The following is a 25,167-nucleotide window of genomic DNA, read 5'->3' as shown; positions in this document are numbered from 1 at the left end:
TCTTTGCATTTCCTGTAACTATGGCAATCACATAGCCCAAATTTTCCAGGGTAATACTGATCTCAAGTGCTCTGTCCCATTGGAACACCATAATGTGTCTTGGCTTTTAGTTTTGGGAAGTAGGGTTACCATACCTTTAACAAGTGGCTGCATGTTGAACATGGTCCATAAATCTCAATAAACACTTACTGATTGAAATGGAATTTCCAGCCAGTGAATATTTTGTTTAAAATATGACAAAATACAACTGGGGGAAATTATCATTTATTCCTGAGACACAAAATGCAATCTGGTTCTCGTGTTCTAAATGTTCCATGTCCAGTTTTCAGGGTGTGGTTATAATGAATTGCTGAGCCAATATGAGGTAAGATACATGGTAATCAAGGGCAAGTTTAAACAATGTTGAACTTTTTTTTTTAGGGTGAGTCAACTTGCAGGTAATGTAACCAGGGAATACAAAGAAAGGGTGAGACCCAACTAGAGAAAGACAAGCCTTTGTTTATGGTTTTTGTATGCAGGTACTAAAATCATATGTCTTCAGGAGGAGGGTGGAACTAACTTTCTACTACCTAAGAAGACAGTAGAATCTAAGAATAAACACAACATTAAGAATTATCTTTTTTCCCAATAAAAAATTACTTGGGACTTCTCTGAATCATGGAAATTATTTCCCTACTTTATAATCTGGTGTGATTTTTCAAACTGCTGGTTTGTTCCAAATTGATATCTCAAAAGAGTACAAATTATACCACTTGGAATTTTGATAGCCCTGGTGAAAATTTCAAGTTATTATTTAAAAATGAGTGATGAATTATTTTCAGGGAAGCCAAAAAGTATCTGAACCAAAAGCTTTCAGATACTCAGTCAAAAAATTAACAAGATTTAGTGATAGTGGGTGACATATGGGAGGGATGAAAGATGTCTTAACTGTGATAGGAGTCTGAGATGATGCTGATCCCACTATTAGAGGCACAAAAATCAAGACAACATCAGTTTGGAATATGTAATAGAGGAGTGAAGGTGCTGAGTGATATTGAACAAGTCAAATTTACCCTGGAACAGGGTAAACAGCTAGAAATGCAGAACAAAAATGCAGGTGAGAAATCAGAACTAGAACTGACGTTTCCAGGACCTTCATTATAGAATTTAAATATTTCCAGACTATTGACCATGATTATCCCTGGCCACCCTCACTCATTCCCCAAGTCACAGATTTCCTCTTCCTGGACTCCAGTTGGATTTAGTGGTTTGCAGGCCCCTCCTGGGACATGTGCATGCTATTCCCTGACCTGGGATGCTGTCCTCCCTTCCCCACCCCATGTCCACAGCCCACACCCCAACTTCAACTCAATCTTCAGGTCTCACATTAGATGTTGCTTCCCTGAATGTCTCCTTACATGTGTGCACGAACACACACACACACACACACACACACGTCTGCAAATAACACCTGCATGCACACACGCACGCCCCACTGCTGCACACACTTCTGGACTAGGTTATCCCCCACCCAAACATCTAGTATTTACTTTCCCCATTACACTGTGTTATAAGGTCCTGCCCAACCCACTTGAGTTTAAGTTTCCCCAGGGCAGAAGATTGTATCCTTTCTGTGCCCTTATTGTTTTTTTAAACTCCATTTCGTATATTGAATGAACAAATGAATTATCAGAGAAGGTTCAATGCAAGCAAAATCACCTTGGATAAAGCTCTCCAAAGGTATATTAGAAAAAGAGAAAGGTGATAGTGGCCTACTTCAGATAATGAGCTTGAAAGTGTTTGGAAATGTTAATCCCTTGTTGTGTCTGTGTACCTTGTCCAATGAATGTTGATATTTTGATGTTCCATTCTGATGTGTTTTTTTTCTGGCAAGGTGAGGAAGGTAAAGCACATCCATGTGGGCAGTGGACATATATTCCAAGAAGCCAGAAGCTATTCTCCAGAGCAGCCACCTGGGAAAAAAGTGGGTTCTCATACAGAAATGAGCTGAGTGGTGTGCTTTCTTGGCCTGGAGCTGTGGTTCCTCACAGAACAGTCACTAGACCCATGTGGCTACTGAGCACTTGAAATGTGCTAATCTGAATTAAAATGAGTTCCAAGAGTGAAATTCATACCAGATTTCGAACTTAGTACAAAAAAATTAAGTTTTATATTGATTACAAGTCAAAATGAGAATATTTAAAATATAATGGGTAAAATAAAATCCATTATTAAAATTAAGTTCAACTCTTTCTTTTTGCCTTTTTCATTATGTGTGTAGCTACAAAAATGTTTAAAATAACATGGTTTGCTTTGTATTTCTAGTTGACTGCACTGATCTAGACTGAGGAGGAGGTCTGTTGGGAAATTGCTGTGGTTTGGATCTGAAACATCCCCCAAAGTCTCCGTGTGGAAGATTTGGTCCCCAATGCAGCAATGCTCAGAAGTGGAGCTGTTGAGAAATAATTGGATAGTAAGGGCCCTATCCTCATCAGTGAATTAACCAATTTATGAATTTATAATTTATTGGCATTATTAGGGAGTGGTGGAAACTGTAGGAGGTGTGACCTAGTAGAAGGGAAGAGTTCCTTGGGGCATGCCCTTGGGGACTATTCCTTATCCCTGGGTCTTACTTTCTCTTTCCTCTCTCTTCTCTCCTCCTCCTCCTCCTCCTCCTCCTCCTCCTCCTTGTTCTCTTTCTCTTTTCCTCTCTCTCTCTCTGGCTCCCCCAGCCCTCCTCTTCCTCTCTGCTTCCCAGCTGCCATGAGCTGACAGTTTTCCTTTGCCACACCCTTCTGCTGTGATGTTCTGCCTCACCTTGGGCCCAAAGCAATGGAGCCCATAGACTATGGACTAAACCTCTGAAACTGTGAGCCAAAATAAATCTTTCCTCCTTTAAATTGTTTTTCTCAAACATGTTGTCTTAGTGATGGAAAACTTACTAACATGGAGGCAGTGGGATATTTAATAGGTAAGGCCTAGTGAGAGATCTGCAGGTCACTGGGGCATTCCCTTAAAAAGGATTTCAGGATATCAACCCTTTCCTTCTTCTTTGCTTCCTGGTTCATGATATAACCAGTTTCACTCCACAACATGCTCCCACTATGATGTGCAGCCTTGCTACAGGCCTAAAAGCAATAGGGTCAATTGATCATGGACTGTAACCTCCAAACGTGTAAGCCTTTTCTTTTCAGAAGTTAATTATCTCAAGCATTTTGCTAAAATAATGAACATTATTTTAATTTTTTTGTTTTTTGTTTTTTACTGTGATTAAATGCATTGTATGTTGACTCTGGGTCAGGCATGGCTAAGCACTTTTAATTGTCTTGTGGAATCCTCATTAATCACCCTACAAAGCAAGAACTATTACCATTCCCATAAAGAGGAGGCAACTGGGATTTGGGGGAGTAAAATAATTTGCCCAAGGTCACAGAGCTGGTCAGGGACAAAGCCTGAGTTGAAGCCAAGGTCTGCCTGAAAACCATGTGCCACAGCTAATCACCATGCACTCCACTGTATCTCCATGCAAATAATAATAATCACACTCCAGTGTGTTGAAATTTAGTAACTTCTAGAATCATCCCTGTGGATGCAGAATTAACAGGACAACAGGACAAAAAAACATTAACTCAGTGCACGAGGACAAGGAGAGGGATTTTCTTCTCTTGCTGGTCTTGTTTTAAGCATGTGTACCACAAGAAGGACTTTTCCCAGGGAGCCTGTGTGAGCTGGTGGAGTAGCTATGGTACTTGACTGGCTAGACGGTTTAGGAAGCGGTGTTGGAAGGGGAAAGCCTGCTGAAGATGCAGATGACACTCCGTGCTGATCCTGGAAAACTTCACACACAGTAAGAATTCTAATTAGCAATCTGGGCCTAAAGCTGTTCCCTGGAGGCTGCTCTCCAGGCATCAAGCTGTTCAGTGGTGCAGGTGCCGCCCAAGCTACCACTCACATATTTGTGTTTCTGCTTTCATCAGGGGTGTTTGGTATTCCTTTCATATTCTCCCTGTCCCTACAGGTCACTCCTTATCTCAGTCCCTTCCTGGGGCCTGATCTCTTTGAAGTTTTTCTAGACCATGTCTTCTCTGGACAATGTCTACTTGGGGCATTCTCTCATCAGGAGGAGCACAGAGCAATCAGAGACAGCAATGCCTCTGAAGGTTTTTGGCCCAGAATTGTCACACTGTCACTCCATCCACTTTGCATTGACCAAAGCAAGCATTGTAGTTAAACCCAACATCACTGGGAAGATGCATCTAGTGGGAGGAATTGGCAGTCACTGAGCAATGGGTGGGGATTAACATGCAGAAAATCTCTGCAAGTCTGGGCATGAAAAGCTGGGACTCCTTTTACCTTTCTGAACCCAGGAGGTAAAGACAGACACCAGGAGCTGCTGTGACTATGATCTCACAATGTGAATCTGATCTGAGGATGAAGCCTAACCCCCACAATTGTGTTCTCACATCCCATGGCCAAGATCACTCCACCTTCATAGGTTTTAAGCATAACTTATTGAATTTCCCTTTGAACTGGGATCCTGTTATTCAAATGTCATGAAACCTAGCAAGTATATTCTCTTACCGCTCAAGTGTTAGATTTTCTTTTTGCTTTGTTGTTGTTGTTGTGATTTTTTTTTTTTTTTTTTTTTTTTTGGTCTTTTGTTCTATGCTTGACTCTTCTCTTTCTAGAATAGGAGTGGCAAACTGTGACCCGTGGGCCAAATCCAACCTGCTTCCTCTTATTGTAAATGAAGTTTTATTGGAGCACAGCAACATCTATCTATTCACATGTCATCTGTGACTACTTCCACATGGCAATGGCAGCGCAATTGTGACAGACATCTCTGTGGTCCACAAAATCTAAAATATTTATTACCTAGTCCTTTACAGGAGAAGTTTGGTAAACACTGCTTTAGAGCAGAAGTTGGACTTATGATTTCTCTGGTGTAGGTGACTTCCATATCTGTTTCCTGGACCCTGCTCTTACTGAAGCACGTTTGTATAAACTCTGTACATCTATTTCTGCTTCAATACTCCACAAGCTCCTCAATTCAGAGTATCAAACACACTGAAGTCACCCTTTGTGGGATTCATGCACTGGGTAGCTCAGGTTCAGACAGTTTTTATCACTATATAGTATCCTATCACCTAAATATATCAAAATTCATTTGCCTACTATTCCGCTGGTGGATGCTTGAGCTGCTTCCAGGTTTCTTTCTATTATAAAAGTGCTTTTATCCTTGTATGACTTCCCTTCTGTCCATGTGCAGATGTTTCTTTGGGGACGTACCTAAGAGTGAAATTGACATACACATCTGTATCTTTAACAGAGATTACCAAGTTTCAACATCAGTAGCATCAGCATTGAATAAGAATTTTCTATTGCTCTTTATCTTTACCAATACATGGTATATAAATTTTAAAATTTTCTTTTTGCCAATTGGTGGTATAAAATTAGTTTCTCATTGGGGTATTAATTTGTATTTTTCTGGCTATTGGTGAGATAAAAGTATTTTTATATTTTTTCCTTTTTGTGGAGAGAGGGGTACTGGGGATTGAATTCAGGGGCACTGGATCACTGAGCCACATCCCCAGTCCTATTTTATATTTTATTTGGAGACAGGGTCTCACTAAGTTGCTTGGTGCCTCACTTTTGCTGAGGCTGGCTTTGAACCCAAGATTTTCCTGTCTCAGCCTCCCCAGCTGCTGGGATTATATGCACCTGGTTTACATTTTTTCCTTATTTAAAAAATGACCATGTATGTTTTTGCCCATTTTTCTAGGGTTGTATGCTTTTTTTTTCCTTTTTATTTCTTTCTTTATTTTCTTGCCCCTCCCTTTCTGGTGTTGGAACTAGAACACAGGGCTTCATGTATGCTGAACAAGCACTCTACCACTGAGTTATGTCCCCAGCCCTGATATTTTTCCTTATTGACCTGTAAGAATTATTCATACATTCTGGATGTAAATTGTCAGTCATGAGTGACAAATAAATCTTTTAAGTTTGTGATCTTTTCCCACTTTATGCTATCTATTGATTTATAGCAGTTCTTAATTTTATTTGCATTTCTCAATCTTTTCTTCTGTGGTTTGTATTTTTGTATCTGTTTAAAGAATCCTTCCCTCTTCTAAGGTATAAATAGTAATAGCCCACACTTATCCAGCACTTCTTAAGTGTTTGGTACTCAATATTTCCCTTTTACAGATAAATGAATGAAAGTTCAGAGAAATCAAGCATCTAGATCAAAGTCACCCAGCAAATAAGCAGTGGAGTCAGGATTTGACACACAGTAATCTGACTTCATTATTTCCATTCTTTAACAAACTGCAAACTATCTTTTGTAGGGATTACCTCATAATGTTATTCTAAAAAGATATCAAGTTTTGCTTTTTCTCATTAAAGTCACTAATCAGGAATTGGCTTTGTATATGATGTGAGAGTTTTAAATTACTCTTTACCCTTAGATAGTTACACAGTCAATAACTAGGGTTGACTGATTTCTTGCCAAATATAATTTTTAAAAGAAATTCATCTTTTTTCATCTTCTTTTATGTTGCAAGTAGAAGATCCTAAGCAAGGTGGGCAAATGTGATCCTGCTCTCCAAGTTCATGGCAAAGAGCCACTTCAAATGATGTGGTACCTGAATAGAATTCTTCGAATTAATCGAGGAAGATAGACCTTCAGGTTGCAGCACTGAGGACGGGAGACTGATCAAACACTTTTGGCATCCTGTAAAGTGAACAGGATATCCCCTGCAGAACCCTGCAAGAGGCAGAGGCCACCACAAAGCACAGAACAGTCTCCACAGCTCTGCCTACACAGCTGGGACCAAAATAGTTCACACGGCATTCCTGCCGCCTCCCTGTGAACTGTGTGGGAAGGAACTCTGGTCACGAATTCTTCATTTCAACCACCCACACACACTAGGACAGCAGCAGCAATGGCAATGACATCTTGGAATCCGCTGAACACCAACGTCATAGGCTATACATCATATCTTCCTGCAGCAAATACTGTCTTCCTCCAAAATTAGGGTTTTAAACAAATATAAAGAAACTGAAAATGATTTTTTAAGTTAAAAAAAAATAAAGTGAGAACGAGTTGAGTGCAGCAGAGAATAGGAGCCGGATCATAAAGGATCGCATGCCAGGTTTAAAACATGAACTTTATTGTGTCAATGGTGAGAATTCGAGGCATTTTAAACTGGAAGGGAACATGATGTGTTTAGTATTTTGCTTGTTAGAGACTGCAAGAATACTTACATACTGGCTGATAAAAAATACTTAAAAAAAAAAAAGTGATAATGCCAGGCTCTGCTGGTTTCCTCTGCCATTCCCACTCTTGTTCTTCCTGGTGGCAAAGTTCACCTACTCTCAAGGCTGGGAAAAGCCCAAGAATCACTTTCCCAATCTCCCTTGAGTGTAGAATACAGGCATGTGACCCCTTCTGGCCAATGGAATCTCGGGGGCGGAGAGGTTGGGGGGGTGGGGTTCTGGGGAAAGCTAAACTTTTTAAAAAGGACTAGGCCAGTGTCTCATGCATGACAGAGCAGAAAAATCCAAGTGGCAACATTATAGAACCACGCGTAGAGAAACATTCCTTTTACTATAAAAGATGCTTATTGCTTAAGCCACTTGTATTTGGATCTTCTGTTATTTGCACCCTAAAGCATACGAAGAGAAGGAAGCATTTAATAAAGTCAACCAAGATGAATTAATGTGGTTATTAAAAAAAAAGAGAGGGACTTTTCCTTCAGATATTTATTTGAAATGAATTGGCCTCTTTAAATTAGGAATAGTTAAACTATCATTATTAACTGTTCATTGAATGTTTTTGTTGCTGGAGCAAGAAACTACACAACTACTGAGAGGATTCGTCTTTTTTTTTTTTTTTTTTTTTTTTTCTGTATCTGAAATGACTGTTCTCTCATTTGCACATTTCCCCTAAGAAATAGTCACGACCTTCACTATTCCCTGCTAAGGCGCAGTTATCTTTCTCCAAGGTCTCCTTTCATGAACAGACATTATTTAAGCACATTATGTAGGAAAAATCTCAGCATTGTGTTAATGAAAGAATTCCAAGTCCCAACGCTTCAGGCAACAATGTAGAATCATGGAATTCTTAAAGTGAGAGATACCTTACCGAACATTGCAGTAACACAGAATTTGACAACAGGTAAAACCAGAACATCTGGTTAGAGTTCTTAACATCATTCCTTTCTCATTTCACATTTCTCCCCTGTCTTAAAATTTTATATGGAGCAGCTGGCAACTTTTCAGCCATTCCTTCTGAAACAAACCCCATTCAGTCATCAAATACATGTTAGGTCCTCCAGTTACCACTGGGGATTCCGTCTTCATTCCAGGAACAGTTAGTAAGAATCTCGCAAGTGCTGGCACTAAGATTTAATTGCTGAGATCTTCATTCGCTCATCGTTCACAATATTTTGAGGAACTCTTGACTTTTCCATATGCAAACAATTTTAAATCCATATATGCGAATCCCTGCACATGTAATAAAGAACTGAAATTGCCAGGTGCCATCCGGCTAAGGTAGCGCTTTGGATTATTAGCCAATGGTTCCTTTCTCTCCCATTCACTCGGAGAGATATTTGCAGAAGGGTATTGGAGACCAAATTCTCGCCCGACAAGGGCAGGCGGCGGGCGCCCTGGCTTGGGTTCTGCCCCGCGGCGTGGCGCCGGCCGCTGCGGGCTGGAGGCCGCAGAGCGCGGGCTCCGGCAGGAGCTCGGGAGGCGGCGGCGGCGCGGGGCAGGGCTGGCGGAAGGGCGCCGCACCTGCAGCCGCGCGGGGGCGGGAGCCAGGTGGCCGCGGCGTGCCAGCTCGCAGGGCCACCCAGCAGGAAGTGGCTGCGGCGCGGCCTGCTGGCGGGGCGGCCCCGCGGGGAGACGGCCGCAGCCCGGAGCCCGAGCGCGGGGAGCGAGACCTAATGGCGGCGCTGGCGCCCGCGGGCCCCGGGGACGCCGCCTCGGCCGCCCTGGACGAGCTGTCCAGCAACTTCACATACTGGGCGCCGGACGCGGGCAACGGCTCGCTGTCAGGCGAGTGGTACCGCAGGAACCAGGTAAGGGCAGCCGCCCGCGCCGCCCGCCATCCGCGCGCAGGCCGGGCGGAGGCTGCGGGCGCCGGTGCAGCTCGGCCGCCTCCTGCCCACTCTCGGAGCGAGGCCGGCCCTGCCAGTGGGACGAGCTGACACGCGTGATGCCACACTTGACTTGACTCCCTCTCGTCTGGCAGGGAGGGGGACCTCCCTTCCCCACCAGGCGTCTCACTGGGAGAGGAGGCCAGTATGTGGCCTTGACCTCCGAGGCTCCTCGCAGGGCCTTGGTCCCCAGCGATCCCGCCTCCCCCGCCCAAGTGCACACCCTTCTCCCAGAAGGATCCCCAGGGTGTGGGCGAATCTTCACTCATTTTCACCCCAGAACCCTGTACAGTCAAAAAAAAAAAAAAAAAAAAAAAGTGACACCGGGTTCTTAGAGGTAGAAAACTCATTAAGGGCATCCGACTGTCAACCCTCTACATAGATGCTCAGGTGGTGTGTCCCCAAGGGCCACAGCATAGTGCTTCCATTTCCACTGATATTCTCAGGTCGTAGTTGCATGGGTCTCTCTTTCATCAACGACCCTTTGGGAAAACATCAGCATAAACAACGCCGGTTTATGCTAGAAACACGTACATTTAACAGTATCAACGGGGACTGGAGCTGCCTTTTTGAGTGGAGAGGGACTGAGTCTAAGATTTAAAAAAAAAAAAAAAAGGAAGAAAGAAAGAAAGAAAGAAGAAAGAAAGAAAGAAAGAAAGAAAGAAAGAAAAGAAAAGAAAAGAAAAGAAAAGAAAAGAAAAGAAAAGAAAAATAGAGTCCTGGCCAGCCCTCAGGCCTGCCTCTTGCAGCATTTATATTCTTTTACGTGGGGGCAAGTGAATTTGATGCAGTGGGTTCCAAGCTGCCTTCTCTTTTCCTAAGTGTTACTTTATTATTCTTTAACAAAACCACGAATCTTTTTATTTTACAAATTTTAACCATAAAATATTTGTTGCCTTTGGAGTAAGTGTGGGATTTTAACCAATATCAAAGGTCTAGATTCCTTTTATGCTTGAATGGTGTTTTGGATGTTTCTAAACTCAGATGATAATTTATTTATATAAAGACTAAATACGCATGTCCACCTTATAGGTTTTGAACAGACGGAAGAGTATTGTTTCAAGTCTGCTTTGTCACAGGAGATATTAAAATGGGAAACCTGGGGGGACTGAAAGATTTATTCTGTCCCCTGCCTTACACTCACAGGAGTTACAAAGAAAAGAGTCACTTTTTACAGAAATTTCTTGGAATCTGGTATACTACACTTATACTAGAAGCATTTCCAGTGAAAGTTTAGGGATGAATTACCCACTCTTGGTGAAGAAATTAGAGTTTAGTACATATGACCTACCATGGTATCATCCAGAATAGAAGAAAACATTGTTTTCACAGTGAAATCATCTGCAGTCATTAATGTTCTTTAACATTTCCTGGAATTCTTGATTGTCTTGGCTCCTGTTACCCAAACACAGATTGTCATGTGACATTAAATGTAAGACAAATAATGTTTGCAAAGCTTTTAACTTGCCTTTGACAGTTCATATTTGTACATGTTAGAAAGGGAGTGACCTCCATATGCTAAATGAAATTACTGAGCTGACATCTAAACTATTAGTTTGAAAAAAGACTGTATCAGCTTTTTCCCTTATTGTGCAAATTTAGACTAATACTACTGTAGTATTTTTTCCTTTCAGTAATTGCTGAAAGGATAATTACTTTCATGTTAAGCAAGAATAAAAATTGATTTTTTAAAATCCATTCAACACACATTTTAGTGAGTGCCCCTAGTGTTGACCAGGCCAGTAAAAATTAAATGGAGTCCAATTTTTCTTTCTTTTCTTTTTTGACACTAACTAATTAGAGATGGCTGAACATGGGTGCAGCTCCAGAAAAAAAAAAGCGTGAGATATAAGTTTCTGACTCTGGCGATCACAATTATCCTTGGTTGCTGGCTAGCCAAAGTTTAGTGATCCTTTTTAGGGTTCATTGGTTTTATCACATCTGAAATATTTGCACAGTGTCTGTTTGCTGTTAGTCCAGTTCTCTGTACCGTTCACAGTGATTACCATCAGATCTGATTAATTAATCTTACTCTATGGAGAAAGACAACTCCCCTGAAATGCTTTCTTGTAGGACATGGATATTTAATAGTAGCTGCTTAGAAACAATGTCTGAGGCAGAAACATGAGTGCTTCTGGAGGAGGAAATCTCAAAGCAAGTAGGAAGTGATAACTCAGTAGGGAGGATGTCTTGGGGAGCCAGGAAGGTGAAGTGGTCATCCTTTTGCATGCAAGACCCTTTCTACTTGGTAAAAGCCCTGCTATAGAAGTATGGATGTGACAGTTCTGCACAGTTGAATCCACAAGTTTTCAGTACAAAAGGAGTGTTCCTAAGATGTTTATTGAACGTACTGTGGGGATATTCAGTATTATCCAAGACCCAAACCTTTCCTTCCAGGAATGTTACTAGGTGATTGGGAAGATGTAAGTAACTCCAGGACAAGGGGTATATGGTAGTGTGTGTAAGTGATAATAAAGTCCTGTGGAAATTCTGAGCAAGGTGGCTTTCAGCAGAGGTCATTTGGGATGTGTTCATGGAGAATGGTTTTGGAACTGGACATTTAAGGATAGGCAGGGTTTTGTGATAGAAATGCACAGGTGGAAAAAGCCTAGAGACCAAGGAGTAGCCCTGGAGAACTGGGCAAGTGCCTTTCTGCACATTTTTATATGTAAAGGACAATACATTAGCTGCAGCAGAAGACAGAAATGGACTGCAAGGTAGAAGTAGGGCTTAGGGCCTTGGCTGTGGTCCTGGATTGCCATAAAGGACTGGTGGGGGAGTTTAGACTTTATCTACAGACAATCAGGAGCCCTTGAAGTTTTTTGAGCAGGGTGTGCAAGAATCAAAGCAAATAAAATAAAATAAATTTAAATTAGGCTGGGTAGCAGACAGAGCCCTCCACTGACCAGCTGTAGACTAATTCCCATGCATAGATGTGTCTTATTTTACCTGAAGAGACATTTTCAAGTGTTTGATATATTGTCAACATTTGCAAATGAAATTAACCATAAAATTTCAAGTTTCCATCATCTCCTTAACTATTAGAAGTTCTAGCAATACAGAGCCCTCTTTCCTAGAAGATCACTGTAAACTGGATGGAGCTCATGTTCAGTGACCCAAATACCCCCTGCCCCCCTCCCCGCTTTGGCCCCTACCTTTGCTCTCTCTCTCTCTCTCTCTTTTTTTTTTTTTTTTTTGCGGTACTGGGGATTGAACCCAGGGCCTTGTGCTTGCAAGGCAAGCACTCTACCAACCGTGTTATATCCCCAGCCCTGCTCTCATTTCTTTTACCTACTGACCCTGTGGGCATCTGATTTGTAACCAGTAAGGATGAGCAGGATTATGTAATAGGAATGACCAAGGAGTAGCCCTGATGAGGCTATTGTCTTCACCATTAATTAGCTGAGTGTACCTGAGCAAGTCACTTCCTTTCTCCGACCTCAGTTTCCTTACCAATAAAGTTAGGTTTGGAGTGGAAGCACTCCAGGCCCCTGTGTGCTACACGGTTGAACAAATAAAGACTAACCCAGAGAGGTGGTAGAGGGAACAGAGGGAACAGGCAGGAGAGGTGGAAGGCAGAAAATACTGCAAAGGAGGGTTTTTGTTGCTGGTTCTTCAAGTTTATGCCCAGTGCTAAATAGCTCAATTCACAAGGACATTGTCAGAAAGGATGATTCTGCATAGGGTGAGATGAAAACTCAGAATTTTTTATGTCCTTGTTTTGAACTTTTGATTGTCAATGGCTTGAATTTTTAAAGTCAACGGATTTGAAGGAAAATTGATAGAAGTTGGCAGGGAAGAGGCAAAGCAAAGAGACTGACATTTGTTATGCATTTACTATGTGACACTGTGTAGCTATTATCTCATTTGAGCCCCCAACAACTTCATAAGGTACATTTTATCCTCACTGTTCATGTAGGGAACCTGTGTTGAATAACTTGCCCCAAGATCTTAAAGCAAGTAGGTTTAATGGCAAAGTTATTTTTATTCCATGCCCGAAGGCCACTGCTAGAGACTGGGGTTTGAAAAGAATGTGGTGGTGAGAGTGAATGTGAAGGGAGAAATGGGTATGGTTTGTCTTGCTGTACTTAAGAAAAATCAGCAATTTTGATTTTGCTTTGATATCATATGTCTTTTCTGCCAGTAGCTGCATATGACTACCTCTTAAAGAAATAAAAGTGCCAAAATGTTCAGTTAATCCAAAGGTTGGATAGAAGTTGGTGGTCATTTTCATTTTCTCCCTAAGGAAAAAATCCTTTTTTTTTTTTGTTTATACTTATTGATTTCTTTGCCTGCCTTATATATCCAGTGTGGCATTTTTCTGTTACCAGATTTTCTTGGAAATGAATGTATAAGGCATCAGTAAGAAAGAAAGAGGCAGGTTACCTTAAAGCAACTGTATCCAAACTATGTTAAAAAAAAAAAAAAAAGAGCAACATTGTTAGAGGAACTGAGTTTTAATGCACTTATGAATTTGGCAGAACAGGTGTTTGCATTTAAATCCACCTGACACCCTCCTTATGGCTTGATTTTTACTAACTAGTTATAATATTTGCATTGATACACTCAGCCAAATCCAGGCTTTGGAAAACTGCCAGTTTACAGGTTTGCAAGGTCTGGTTTATTCAAAAATCATTCTTTACAAGGGGAAGTGGAGAGAGAAAGAAGCTATGGACTAAAATAGACTTGAAAGGCATAGTAGAAAAAATGGACAACATTGAGCTACAGTCTTCGGGAATACATACTTGGGTGACAAACCTATAAGGAAAAAGAAAGGATTGTCAAAATCAGGCCAGTGGTTCTTTGGCATGAGGGAGGTCACTGTGATGGAATGGGGCAGAGAGGCTTGATGGAGGCCCAATTTCCCTTTCTTTATCTGAATAGTGATTATAAGGGTGTTTGCCTTGTAAGAATTTATTGTAATAATTTATTCATCTAGATAATTCTATTTGCAGTTATATATTCTATGATTTTTAAAGGTTTAAGAGCATTAGCATTACTATGACTATTCAATTTACATATCTCACTTAGGTAGTTTGGAAAGTGTATGCCTTTTGCTTGCCTAAAAGAATTATTTAAACAATTTCTTTTTAATATGTGGCTGATGTTCCAGTTGACCTTGAAAGCTCACCATGGAAAGGATGACATTCTCAAAACTTATTTTTTGTTCCTGTATAGTAGTTTTTAAAACTCAACCTCTTTGCTCTATGTGTTGACTAGTTTCTTGATTTCTCCATTTCTTGGCATTCTCTATTGAAATAGAAATAACATTTTATGCATACATACATACATACCTTGTGAGGTTATAAGAATAAAATAATAGATGTCAAAGAGCAAAGTGCCAGACACACAGAAAGCGCCCAGTAAGCACTACCTATTATTAGTAATATTACAATCCACCTATATTATATGAAATTTCACAAAATATAGATTTCTAGTAATTTTTGGACTTAGCTCCTTGCAAATGGACATCAGAAAAATCATGTCAGTTATTTGATGTCACTTTGCTTTCTTTAACCCACTGTTTCTCTATACCTAGTGTCTTCCTCATGCCCTTTGATGTTCACTTCCTCTTTATTCTCCAAGAGTCACATTCCAGAAAACTTCCTAGTTAGAGTAGTTTCCTCATTGGAACACTTGGTATCTTGATGTGCTAAGCCAAGAATTCTTCTCAGGTCTTCTGCCATTTTCCAGACTTCTAGGTTGGGGAGACAGGATGTATAGCGTTGGTAACAGCTGACAGAGGTGTTTGGTGGCAGTAGTGTGATCATATTTCGTAGACTCTGACCATATTTTAACCAACCAGGAGACCAATACTCTGAGAAGGCTTATTCAGAATTAAGGTAAGACTTTGTGCCATTTATTTTAGCTTAGGTTTTTGTTGGGTTTTTTGTTTTGTTTAGGTTGGCTTTGTTTTTTTCCTGAAGAACCTGTATTCCTCTACTCAGTTTATTTCTTTTATTAACCTCCCTTTCCCTTGCCCTGTGTTCCAGCTGACTTAGGTTTTACATAAAGTCAAAGCTCTTTACTTGGTCTTTCATGGGCCACCAGTGTCCTGATTGCCTGGGGGCTATCAAGTAAGACTCAATTTCCCTTCACAAAGCTCTCAGAAAATGTATGCCCATACTATCTTTCCCCCCAGTATGGGGGATAGAATCCAGGTGTGCTCTACCACTAAGCTACACCCCTACCCCTTTTTAATTTTTTATTTTGAGACAGTGTCTCACTAAGTTGCTCAGGCTGACCTCCAACTTGCCTTCCTCCTGCCTCACCTTCCAAGTAGCTGGGGTTAGAGGTGTGCACAGCCACATCCAGCTACAGCTGTACCTTTGCCTCACCTTGTCTCTTGCCTGGCCCATGGTCACTCTCACCATGGTCTCCTGTCATCGCTGGCACACATCAGGAGGTGCTGGCTGATGAGCCCTAATGTCAATACAAGTAGATATATGTTTAGCCATGCGCTCCACGCCTCATTGAGGATTGGGTTTCATCATGATTCCTTCTAGACCCGCCCTGAGGTTGGCAGGTCATACCAGATCTACATAAAATGAGTGTCCTGCTGCCTGCCTATGACCTCAGCACTGATTTCCTAAATCACCAGATTTTCCTTTCTTTGTGGCTTTAAACTTGTTTCCCTCTTTCAAGAACTTGAACCACTGGCCTTATTTCTTTATCTTACCGAAGTGGTCAGTCTTTCCTCTGTCTTCTGATTGAAACTTTCCTACCAAGAATGCTTTGAAAGTTAAGAGGCTTTAGATTGCGTATTATACAAAACTTAACTTTAACTTGCTTGAATAATACAGGTAGTTAATCCACTGGATACAGAACAAAGCTAGAAGAATTCAAGCTCAGACCAGCCTTGATTCAGGGGATCAAATTGTGAACACTATTTCTGACTCTTATTTTCAGCTTTTGTTCTTCAGGGTTGTATCCTGCTGTAGCAGACTTACCTCTAGGTTACATGCTTCTTGACTTCCAGGAGAGAAGAGCTTAGTCTTCTCTACCACTAATGAGAAAACATGGACTTTCCTCTGACTGGATGAGTTTTGGAGAATGTTCTGTCCCATGTAAGTCGCCATGGTCAGAATAACTGGGCTTAGGGTCCCTGAAGCATATGGGTGCCCTTGGAAAGGACTGGATGCCCCTACAAACTAGGGGGTTCTATAACCAGGAGAAGGGGATACTGTATGCGCCAAACAGCAGTTCCTACTAGTGGACTCAACTCCTCCTACTGTGAATCATTGTCTTAGTGGGAAAACCTGAGGCTAATGCCTGTCTTAGCTCCTTCAGGATATTCCCTTTCTGTATCCTGGCTCACATGATTGTCCCCCACAAAAGAACTCCCCATTTGGGCTGTCTTGACTTTGTGGGTAGGACCTAGGCAGTAATCTCTTTAAAAGCTTAGATTACAGGATTACTTTCTGAAACATTTTCATTAGCATCATCTCCAGGCAGTGACTTATTTCTAAGTTCTAGACTTATCCCCTCCCCATCAAAGAAATTCTAGAAAGGCCTCTGGTCTTTCCTATTGATAGGAAAGTCAAAGGGAGAAATCAAGATTAACTAATCAACAACAAGATTCAGAAATACAACCTGATAAAAATCATGAGCAGAAAGCCCTTCTCAATAGGGCAGTATGGGGAGTGATCAAATAAGTGAGAAAACATAGACTAGGTCTTCAAAATGTACCTGCATTTTTATGCTGCCTGGGGCCAGGGGGAAGAATACTTTAGATATACTTGAGAAACTGCCTCAGAAAAACTAAAAATAGATCTACCACATGATCCAGCAATCCCACTCCAGGATGTTTACCCAAAAGATTTGAAATCAGTATGTTGAAGAGATGTCTGCACCCCCATGTTCATTGCTATACTCAAAATTCATAATAGTCAACAAAGAGAATCAACCTACGTGTCCATTGAGAGATAACCGGATAAAGAATATGTGGTATATATATATACACAAAGTAATACTATTGAGTCTTAAAGAGGAAGGAAATTCTGTCGTTTTCAACAATATTGAATTAGAGAACATTATGCTAAGTGAAATAAGCCAAGCACAAAAAGGGAAATACCACCTATTCTCACTTCTATATGGAATCTAAAACAATCAGTCTCATAGAGACAGAGTAGATTGGTGGTATACCAACTGAGAGGTGGGAGGCCTGAGAGACATGGTCAAGGGGTACAAAGTCTCAAGGGGAATAAGGTGAGGTTAGTTTTATGTCTGTTGCTCAGGTGGCGAATAGAGTGTATTATACATTTCAAAATTGCTAAAAGTAAATTTCAAATGTTCACACCATAAAAAATGATAAACACTTGAGGCAATACCTATATTAATTAGCCTGATTTAATTATTCCACAATCACAAATCATAACATCACTTTGTTACCCCATAAATATACATAATTCTAAATTATCAATTTACAATAAAAATTTTAAATTTATTTAAAGAACACTGGAAAAACAACTTTTGAAGTGGTGCTTTCAAGTGAAGTCATCCTTATTTATGTAATTTGATGGACTCTTTAAACTCATAGGACTAACATAATACTGTTATGTGAGGAAATAATATAATATGCCTTTGCCTGTGACTGCCTGAGTCACTGTAGTAGAAAAGTAGGCAGTCCATTCTTTGTGAGCGAGATTTAAGCAGACCTGTGTTATAAGCCACTGCCACTGCCATAAAGTAGAAGGAAATTGTGATTTATATGCCAAACATTTACGAGTCTTTTGACCCAAATAACAATTTGCATTGACAAGACCTAAGGGTATTATGTGTGTGCGGACCATGAGGCGTGTTGGGACCTGGCTACCGGGCAAGCGGGATGGGAGAGTTTTTCTGGGAGGGGGTTTGGAGGCAGGGGAAATTAGCTCAGCTGTGAGGGCTAGTCCTCTGGAGGCAGCAAAGAGTCCAGGTCATAATGTCCAAGACTTGTAGCAAACTTGAACTTGATTCCTGCCTTGATTTCAGATAGATTTGGTCTGGTGGGTGGCCTCAGGAGTCTGCCAGAGGTCAGTCATTAAGTGGCAACCTCATGAACCCTCTTACCTTGAGGTAGAAACTCAGGCAGTGGCTAGCACCTGATGGAGACCATAGAGTTCCATCTTCCTGGGAAGTTGCTGGCAAACTACAGTCGGATTTCAAGGCAGGCATTGTTTGCCAAAGGGGAGTGTCCGCTGGAAACCCAGGCAGGTGTGGAGGAAAGCAAGGCAGCTGAGTGAGCTCACAGCTTTAGCCGGGGAGCCTCATCCCAAACCCTGGGCTGGGCCTGCATAAAGCAACCTAATTCCTGTTCCACTGGAAACAAAGAATTGCATGTTTAAAAAATTATGATTATAAATAGGTTCTTGCAAAATATGAAAATTATAGGACCCTTTATTGATCTGAATGCAAACAATAGCGTACTTTGTGTTCAGTACATCTGTCCTTGTTTCAAAGATTCCCTTTCCGATATTATACAGAAGTAATTTGTTTTGGAAAGGAACCGATTAAGACCTTCTCAACTGCAATTTCTCCTTTTCTCCACTATTGTTTTCCTTTTAACAAAGTGTTAAAAATTCCCAAAGGATGTGGCTATTAAATATGCTCCTTTTCCCATAAATTGGTCCTGCTGAAACTTAAATTTCTCAGAAACAAAAAACAGAGTGGCTTCTTAAACTAGAGCTTATCCTTAGTGGAATTTCATTTTTAAAAATAAGGAATATAAAATTATGTCAGTAAATGTGTTCCCAGTTTTTAGAAGAAAGGAAGAAGAAGAAAGTAATAGTTCTTAATTGTATGGGGAAGCATTATGTTGGGTTTTTCTGCTTAAGTTTTAAGGTTGATTAGAAATTGGCACAGAACAACTTGTAGAATAGCAACAATATATGGTGTTACATAACCTTGACCTTTTCTTTTGGCTTTTAATCACCAGACTTGGATCCAATGTCATGAAACTTTCTCAGGATAGGAATGCAATAACCTTATAGCATGCAATAACCAAGATAACAAATTAAAAATCTGTTCCTGACTGAAAATTTTTCTTTCTTCTTTTTCACATATGGGATTATAGTTTTAACTCTGGATTAGTATTGCAGACAACTCAATTATCTACAAGAATGAAGGAGATTAGTGATAAGAATGGTCCAATGCATCTAGTAATCTAAAAGGTATTACCATATTTCAGGTTGTTGCCAACATTTACTACTATTAATATAGCTTCTTTATAGCCTGTTGTAATTACCTGTCCTCAATGCACTTATTTTTTTAATAATTTTTTAGATGTTGATGGACCTTTATTTTATTCATTTATTTATATGTGGTGCTGAGACTTGAACCCAGTGCCCCACACATGCTAGGCAAGTGCTCTACCACTGAGCCACAACCCCAACCCATGCACTTATTTTTTTGTGTGAGCTCCCAAAGCAGTCTCCTAATTGATCTCCCTCTCTGCTGTCAATCTTCCACATTTGCTGAAATTTGTATCTCAAATGTCCCCCAAAGGCCTGTGTGTTGAAGACTTGGTTGCCAGCCTATGGTGCTACTGAGAGATGGTAGAATCTTTAGGCTGTGGGTCTAGTAGGGGAAAGTTAGGTCATTGGGGACATGCCCTTGAAGGGGATGTTGGGACCCTGGCCCCTCCACTTCTCTCTTTGCTTCAGGCCACCATGAAGCAAACAGGTATCCTCTATCACGCACTCCCACCATGATGTACTTTGCTGCCATAGGCCCAAAGTAAAGGGGGTCATTCAACCATGGTCTGAAACTTCTGAAATTGTACACCAAAATTAACCTTTCCTCCTATTAAGCCCATAATCTTAGGTATTTTGCCACATATTGGAAAGCTGCTTAACAGTACTACCAGAAATATTTTGAAGTCTCTTCAAAACCAAAGCTGGGCCTGTCTCTCTTTAGTTTAGAGCACTTCATGTCTTAGCACTGCTCGCAGATCTTTGGCCCAACAAGGCTCCCACCTGCCTCCTCAGCTGTGCTGTGGTCCTCCATTGCAAAGCTCTTCAGGACATCTTGTTACTGCACCTTTTGCCCTTGTACTTGCTCTACCCATTGCCAGAACGCACTCACCCTGGTGAGGTACCTGTGAGGTTTCCCTAACTCCGTCCCTCAGGTAGGCTGAATAATGATCTCCCAAAGGACATCCGTCTTAATCCCAGGGTCACCAGTGAATGTTACCTTGCAGAACATAAAAGAACTTTGCAGATATAATTAAGGAAAGGATCTTGAGATGGAGAGATTATCCTGGATCACTCAGGTGGACCTAAATGCCATCACATGTAGGCATGAGAGAGCACAGGGAGATATGACCCAGAGCAGGAGAGCGATGTGAACACAGAGGCAGAGATTGAACTGATGCTGCCAGAGGTCATGGAAGCCAACAAAAGCTGAGAGAGCAAGGGATGGGTTCTCCCCTAGAGACTCTCGGGGAGCAAGGCTCTTCCAACAAAACTGATCTTAGACTTATGGCCTCCAGAACTGTAAGAGGGTAAATTATGTTGTTTTAAGCCACCCAGAGGAGTGACCACAGGAAATGAGAACACTCCCCAACCTTGGTAGATTTGCACTGTCCTCCATTCCTGTAGGTTTTGAGGAACATGGTTGTATTTGACATACTGTGGTCCGTTTGTTATTGGTTGCTTTCTTTACTTCTTCTGAGCTTTCTTCATGTCCTTGATTCCTGATAAAAATCTAATATTTGAATCTGGATAAATGTGGAATAGATGCATGAATGAATGAATAACATCTGATGTGCCCTTCCCTGCTGTCTCCTGTATCTACCATCTCTCTGATCACTTTCATTTTATCTCCTTTTCCTCCACATGGTATGTTTTTTTCCAAGCAATATCTACATGTGGTTTTAAATTGTGCAGTGGTTTTGTTTTTCTCCTTTGCATCTTTTCTTGTTATCATCTCCCCTTTAAACTTTATTTTTAAGTAAATACTTATTCTTTTTAATTTCATCAAACCTGCAGAGCAGTTTTTTCAACTTCTTGGTTTGAAAATTTTCAAACCTATAAAAAAGTAAAATAAAACACAATATTTTTCACCTAGGCATTCATTAATTGTTAACAATGTGAGCTATTTCTTAGTTCTATATAAGATATAGGTAGTAGTTTGAAAGTCAGTTGCACACATTGCTAAATATTAATGGACTCATTTCTAAGAATTTGGTTGTCCTCCTTTCCCTTCATAACTGTTTTGGAGATGGGCAGTATATGTACGTGTTTACTACTTACAAATCCAGAACAACCCCAGCTCCTTACCATGAATTCACTGTGGAATGGGCTGAGCTAAATGCCTGTTTGGCAGATGTACCCCCTCACCATGCACACCTTTTTTTTTTTTTATTAAAATCTTTTTTATTTTTACAGACACACACCTTTAAGATCATTCCCACAGCAGTTCACTGACTCCCTGTATTGGAGATACTCAAGATTAGAGCTCTCATTTCAGTTACATTTTACTTTCTAGAATAGGAGGTAGCATTATTCCACTCAGGAGTTGAATAGAACTATTACTGTATTCAGAACCAGCTCTCAATCTATGGTTCTTTTGAGCCATGTACTAGCTCCATATTGGTCTGATTCTGAGTTTCTGTTTTGAAGGTAGGGCCTGGAATATGGTTGAGTTCAAAGCCAGAATTGACACAAAATATTACCAGCTTCTTACATTCCTATATTATCATATCCCATCTCCATCTAGCCAAACTGCCCCACTCACAGATTGTAGGTCATAACATAATAACACAGGTCAGTATGAAATATCTAAAGAACACTCTGGCTCCAAAGAGTAGAATAGAAGATTGTTATTTCAAATGAAATTAAGACGTAATACTTATTGGTGCTGACATTCTGAACCTCATTCTAGATAAATTGTTTGCTGGGGCTGCCACCATCTGTTTGTCCTGAAAAAGCCAGAGACTAAGCTACAGTGGTGACAGCAAAGATCACTAAAAATCAAGGGCATCCTCCTGTGTTGCTGGCCTCTTCTTATAACCACACTACCAAGATGTAAAGCAGCCTTTTCTAACTCTTGTTGCTTTATTTTATTTGCACTGAGAACAAGAAATAAATTCTGCCATTTAAGAAAATGTGGTGCATTGCCACTGAATAGCCAGAAGGTTACCTATTGCTGTCTGCGAAAAGTGATTTAGACCTGGCCTGGGTACCTTGGGGCCAAAATGTGGCTACTGTCTACCTGTGTGACTTTGCGTAAGTCACCTTCTTTGTCTGGTTCTCTCTTCTTTTTCTTGACTTGTCCCTAGATTAGTAAAGGGGTAAGTGTGAGAAAAGAAAGTGGGGGTGGGGGACCTAAGCCTCCACTAAGTCTAAAATATTAGAAAACACATTGTTTTTAGAATTAGAAAGCATATTGTTTTTTCTAATGTGCTGAATAAGTAATGATGTAAAGTAGACATCTTTAATCTAATTGGATAAAAAATGTGTAAGCGCCTGCTTGCCATACACAGATGATATTTCTGATTGCAGATGAGGATTTTTGTAGTCATTAAAGCAAATCTACCAGAGACTCCAATTGGAAGCAATATTTGATAGTGGTGACAACAAGTTCCTGTATGTCCTTTGAATGTAATCAAACTACCTCCTTTATTTTTTGAATCTTGCCTCTCCAACAATTAAGAGCATTGTGTTAGTTTTCTGTCACTAACAAAATACCTGAGATGATTAACTTATAAAAAGAAGATTGTTTTGGCTCACGGTTTAGAGGTTCCAGTTCATAACTGGGCAGACCTTTTGCTTTAGGCCTCTGATGGGGTGCTGGGTGACAATGGCTGAGTCTGCCTGGTGGAGCAGACTGCTTGCCTCATGGACAGGAAGGGAGTGGGATAGGAGGAGCCAGAGTCCCACAGTCACCTTCAGGGGATGCCTCCAATGACCTATGACCTGCCACGAGACCCTCCCCCCCAAAAGGTCCAAAGAACCTCCCAGATCCTACCCGGGAACCAAACCTTTACTCTGTGGACCTTTGGGAGACATTCAACATCCCAACCATGGCAGGCATCAGTGAGGCCTCCTGTATTACTGCTCCTCACAGGTACATGTTGAATGAATTTAATGGGGATATAATCAACCCTTAATTAAATTAGGGAAAATCTCAGGAAAATAAAGAATTATATATACCGGTTTATATTGAGTATTATCCAGAAACTGTTTCTAATACCTGCCTTGTACCTATATTTTTCTTGTTCTTTCAGTGTACTGAAAATTCACTAGATGTTAAAAGTCAGCAAGCAAGACTGGGATTAGAATAAGATACATTCCATGCTTGTATAAATATATCAAAATAGAGTCTACTGTCATATATAACTAAAAAGAACAAATAAAATTTTTTTTTAAGTCAGCAAGCAGTTTTTTATTGTACACTCTTGGTCCCTCTTAATTGTTGAAATCTGAATTCTGGAAGAAATTTTTGTTTTCACAAAAACTGTTTGGTAGATGCAGACTCCAGTTAATTGTAAAATGGTTACTCCCTTCAGTATCCTTTTATAGACAGTGGTCAAAATTTACCATTTCTAGATGGTTTATAGTAAGTCTGATAGTATTTCAATTCAAATGGTATTTAATAAACTTTCGGTGTCAGCTCTTATACTAGTTATTAAGGTTATAAAGAAGATTTCTTGAGGCGATCACAGCTCTGCCCTCTTAAGAGCTCATGGTGTAGAGGGAAAATGGACTTGTAAAAAAATTGTGTTTCAGTATAATATGTGTACTGACCTAATAGAAGTACCTAAGACTCAATTCAGAGGAGGGAGGTCACTGATAGAAAGCAAACTAGAACATAGATCTGAGGAAATAATCCAGATTTTAGCATAAAGAGATAAACAAATGGAAAATATGATATATACTGAGAAACAAGAAGGATAGAATGAAAAGGTCTAATGTACTAGTAGGAAGAGTTCAATATGGAGAAAATAGAGGATAAATTGCATTCAAAGAGATAGTGGTTGAGAACTTAACAAAATTAGTAAAAGACATGAATCATTTAATTGAAGAAGCATGAGCTCCAAGGGGAAAAAAAATCCACACAAAGAGAAATTGTGGTAAAACAAAAAAGAGAGAAAGAAAATTTTAGCATCCTGAGAAAAATGACAGAGCAACAATTAGACTAACTACTTTTTAACTTCTCAACCACAGTTGTAAGGGCCAGAAGATAATAGGATGATATTGTCAAAGCATTGCATGAAACAACCGTCAGCCTGTTCTTTCTGTACTTGAAAGATAACAAGATATTTGCTAAGTGACAGAATTTAACTTCAAAGAATTTCATTGAAATAACTACTAAAGTTTCTTCAAGAAGAACACTGAACCCAGAAAAAAGTAAGATACAAGAAAATAATATCCAAAAAGTAGAAACAACCCATGTATCTATCAGCTGACAAATGGATAAATAAAATGTGGTATGTCCATAAAATGGAATATTACATAGTTTTAAAAAGGAATGATACATGCTACTGTGTGTTAAATGCTGATACATGCTATAGCTTGAGGAACTTCAAAAACATTATACCAAGTGAAATAAACCAAATATTAAAAGGCAATGTCAAACAGAGAAATAAGATGTATCCCATTTATTTACAATAAAAATGAATTAAAAAAAAAAAAGGTAATGTACTGGGACTAGGGTTGTGGCTCAGTGGTAGAGCACTCGTCTAGCACACGTGAGGCACTGGGTTCAATCTTCAGCACCACATAAAAATGAAATAAAGGTATTGTGTTCACCTACAGCTAAGATATATATATATATGTATGTATATATATATATATGTATGTATATATATATGTACACACACATACATATATATTTTAATAATAATATATATAGATATTTTAAAGACAATGTACTGTCTTATTCATTTATATAAAATGTTTAAAGTAGGTGAATTCATACCAACAGCAGACTTGGTTGCCAGGGACTTCAGGGAATGAAAGTTACTGCTAATGGTTGAGTTTCTTTTTAGGGTGATGAAAATATCTGAAATTAGATAGTGGGATGGCTGCACAACTCAGTGAAC

At 40.1% G+C, this 25,167-nt stretch overlaps 1 protein-coding gene across 1 annotated transcript in view; it reads left to right on the top strand.

Moving 5' to 3' along the window:
• The first annotated feature begins 8,711 nt into the window (after positions 1-8,711).
• The window catches only part of NIPAL2 (NIPA like domain containing 2), a 78,253-nt gene continuing 61,797 nt past the window's right edge, over positions 8,712-25,167 (top strand). The window contains exon 1 of the mRNA XM_079126369.1: positions 8,712-9,062. Within this exon, the coding sequence (XP_078982495.1) occupies positions 8,928-9,062 (135 nt within the window). The 5' untranslated portion in view covers positions 8,712-8,927. The remainder of the gene's footprint in view (positions 9,063-25,167) is intronic.

Source organism: Sciurus vulgaris (genome assembly GCF_902686455.1).
Source record: "Sciurus vulgaris genome assembly, chromosome: 1".
In the NCBI taxonomy this organism is placed as follows: Eukaryota; Metazoa; Chordata; class Mammalia; order Rodentia; family Sciuridae; genus Sciurus; species Sciurus vulgaris.
Note: the sequence above shows the minus strand (reverse complement) of the source record. Positions and strands in the feature narration are given on the sequence as shown.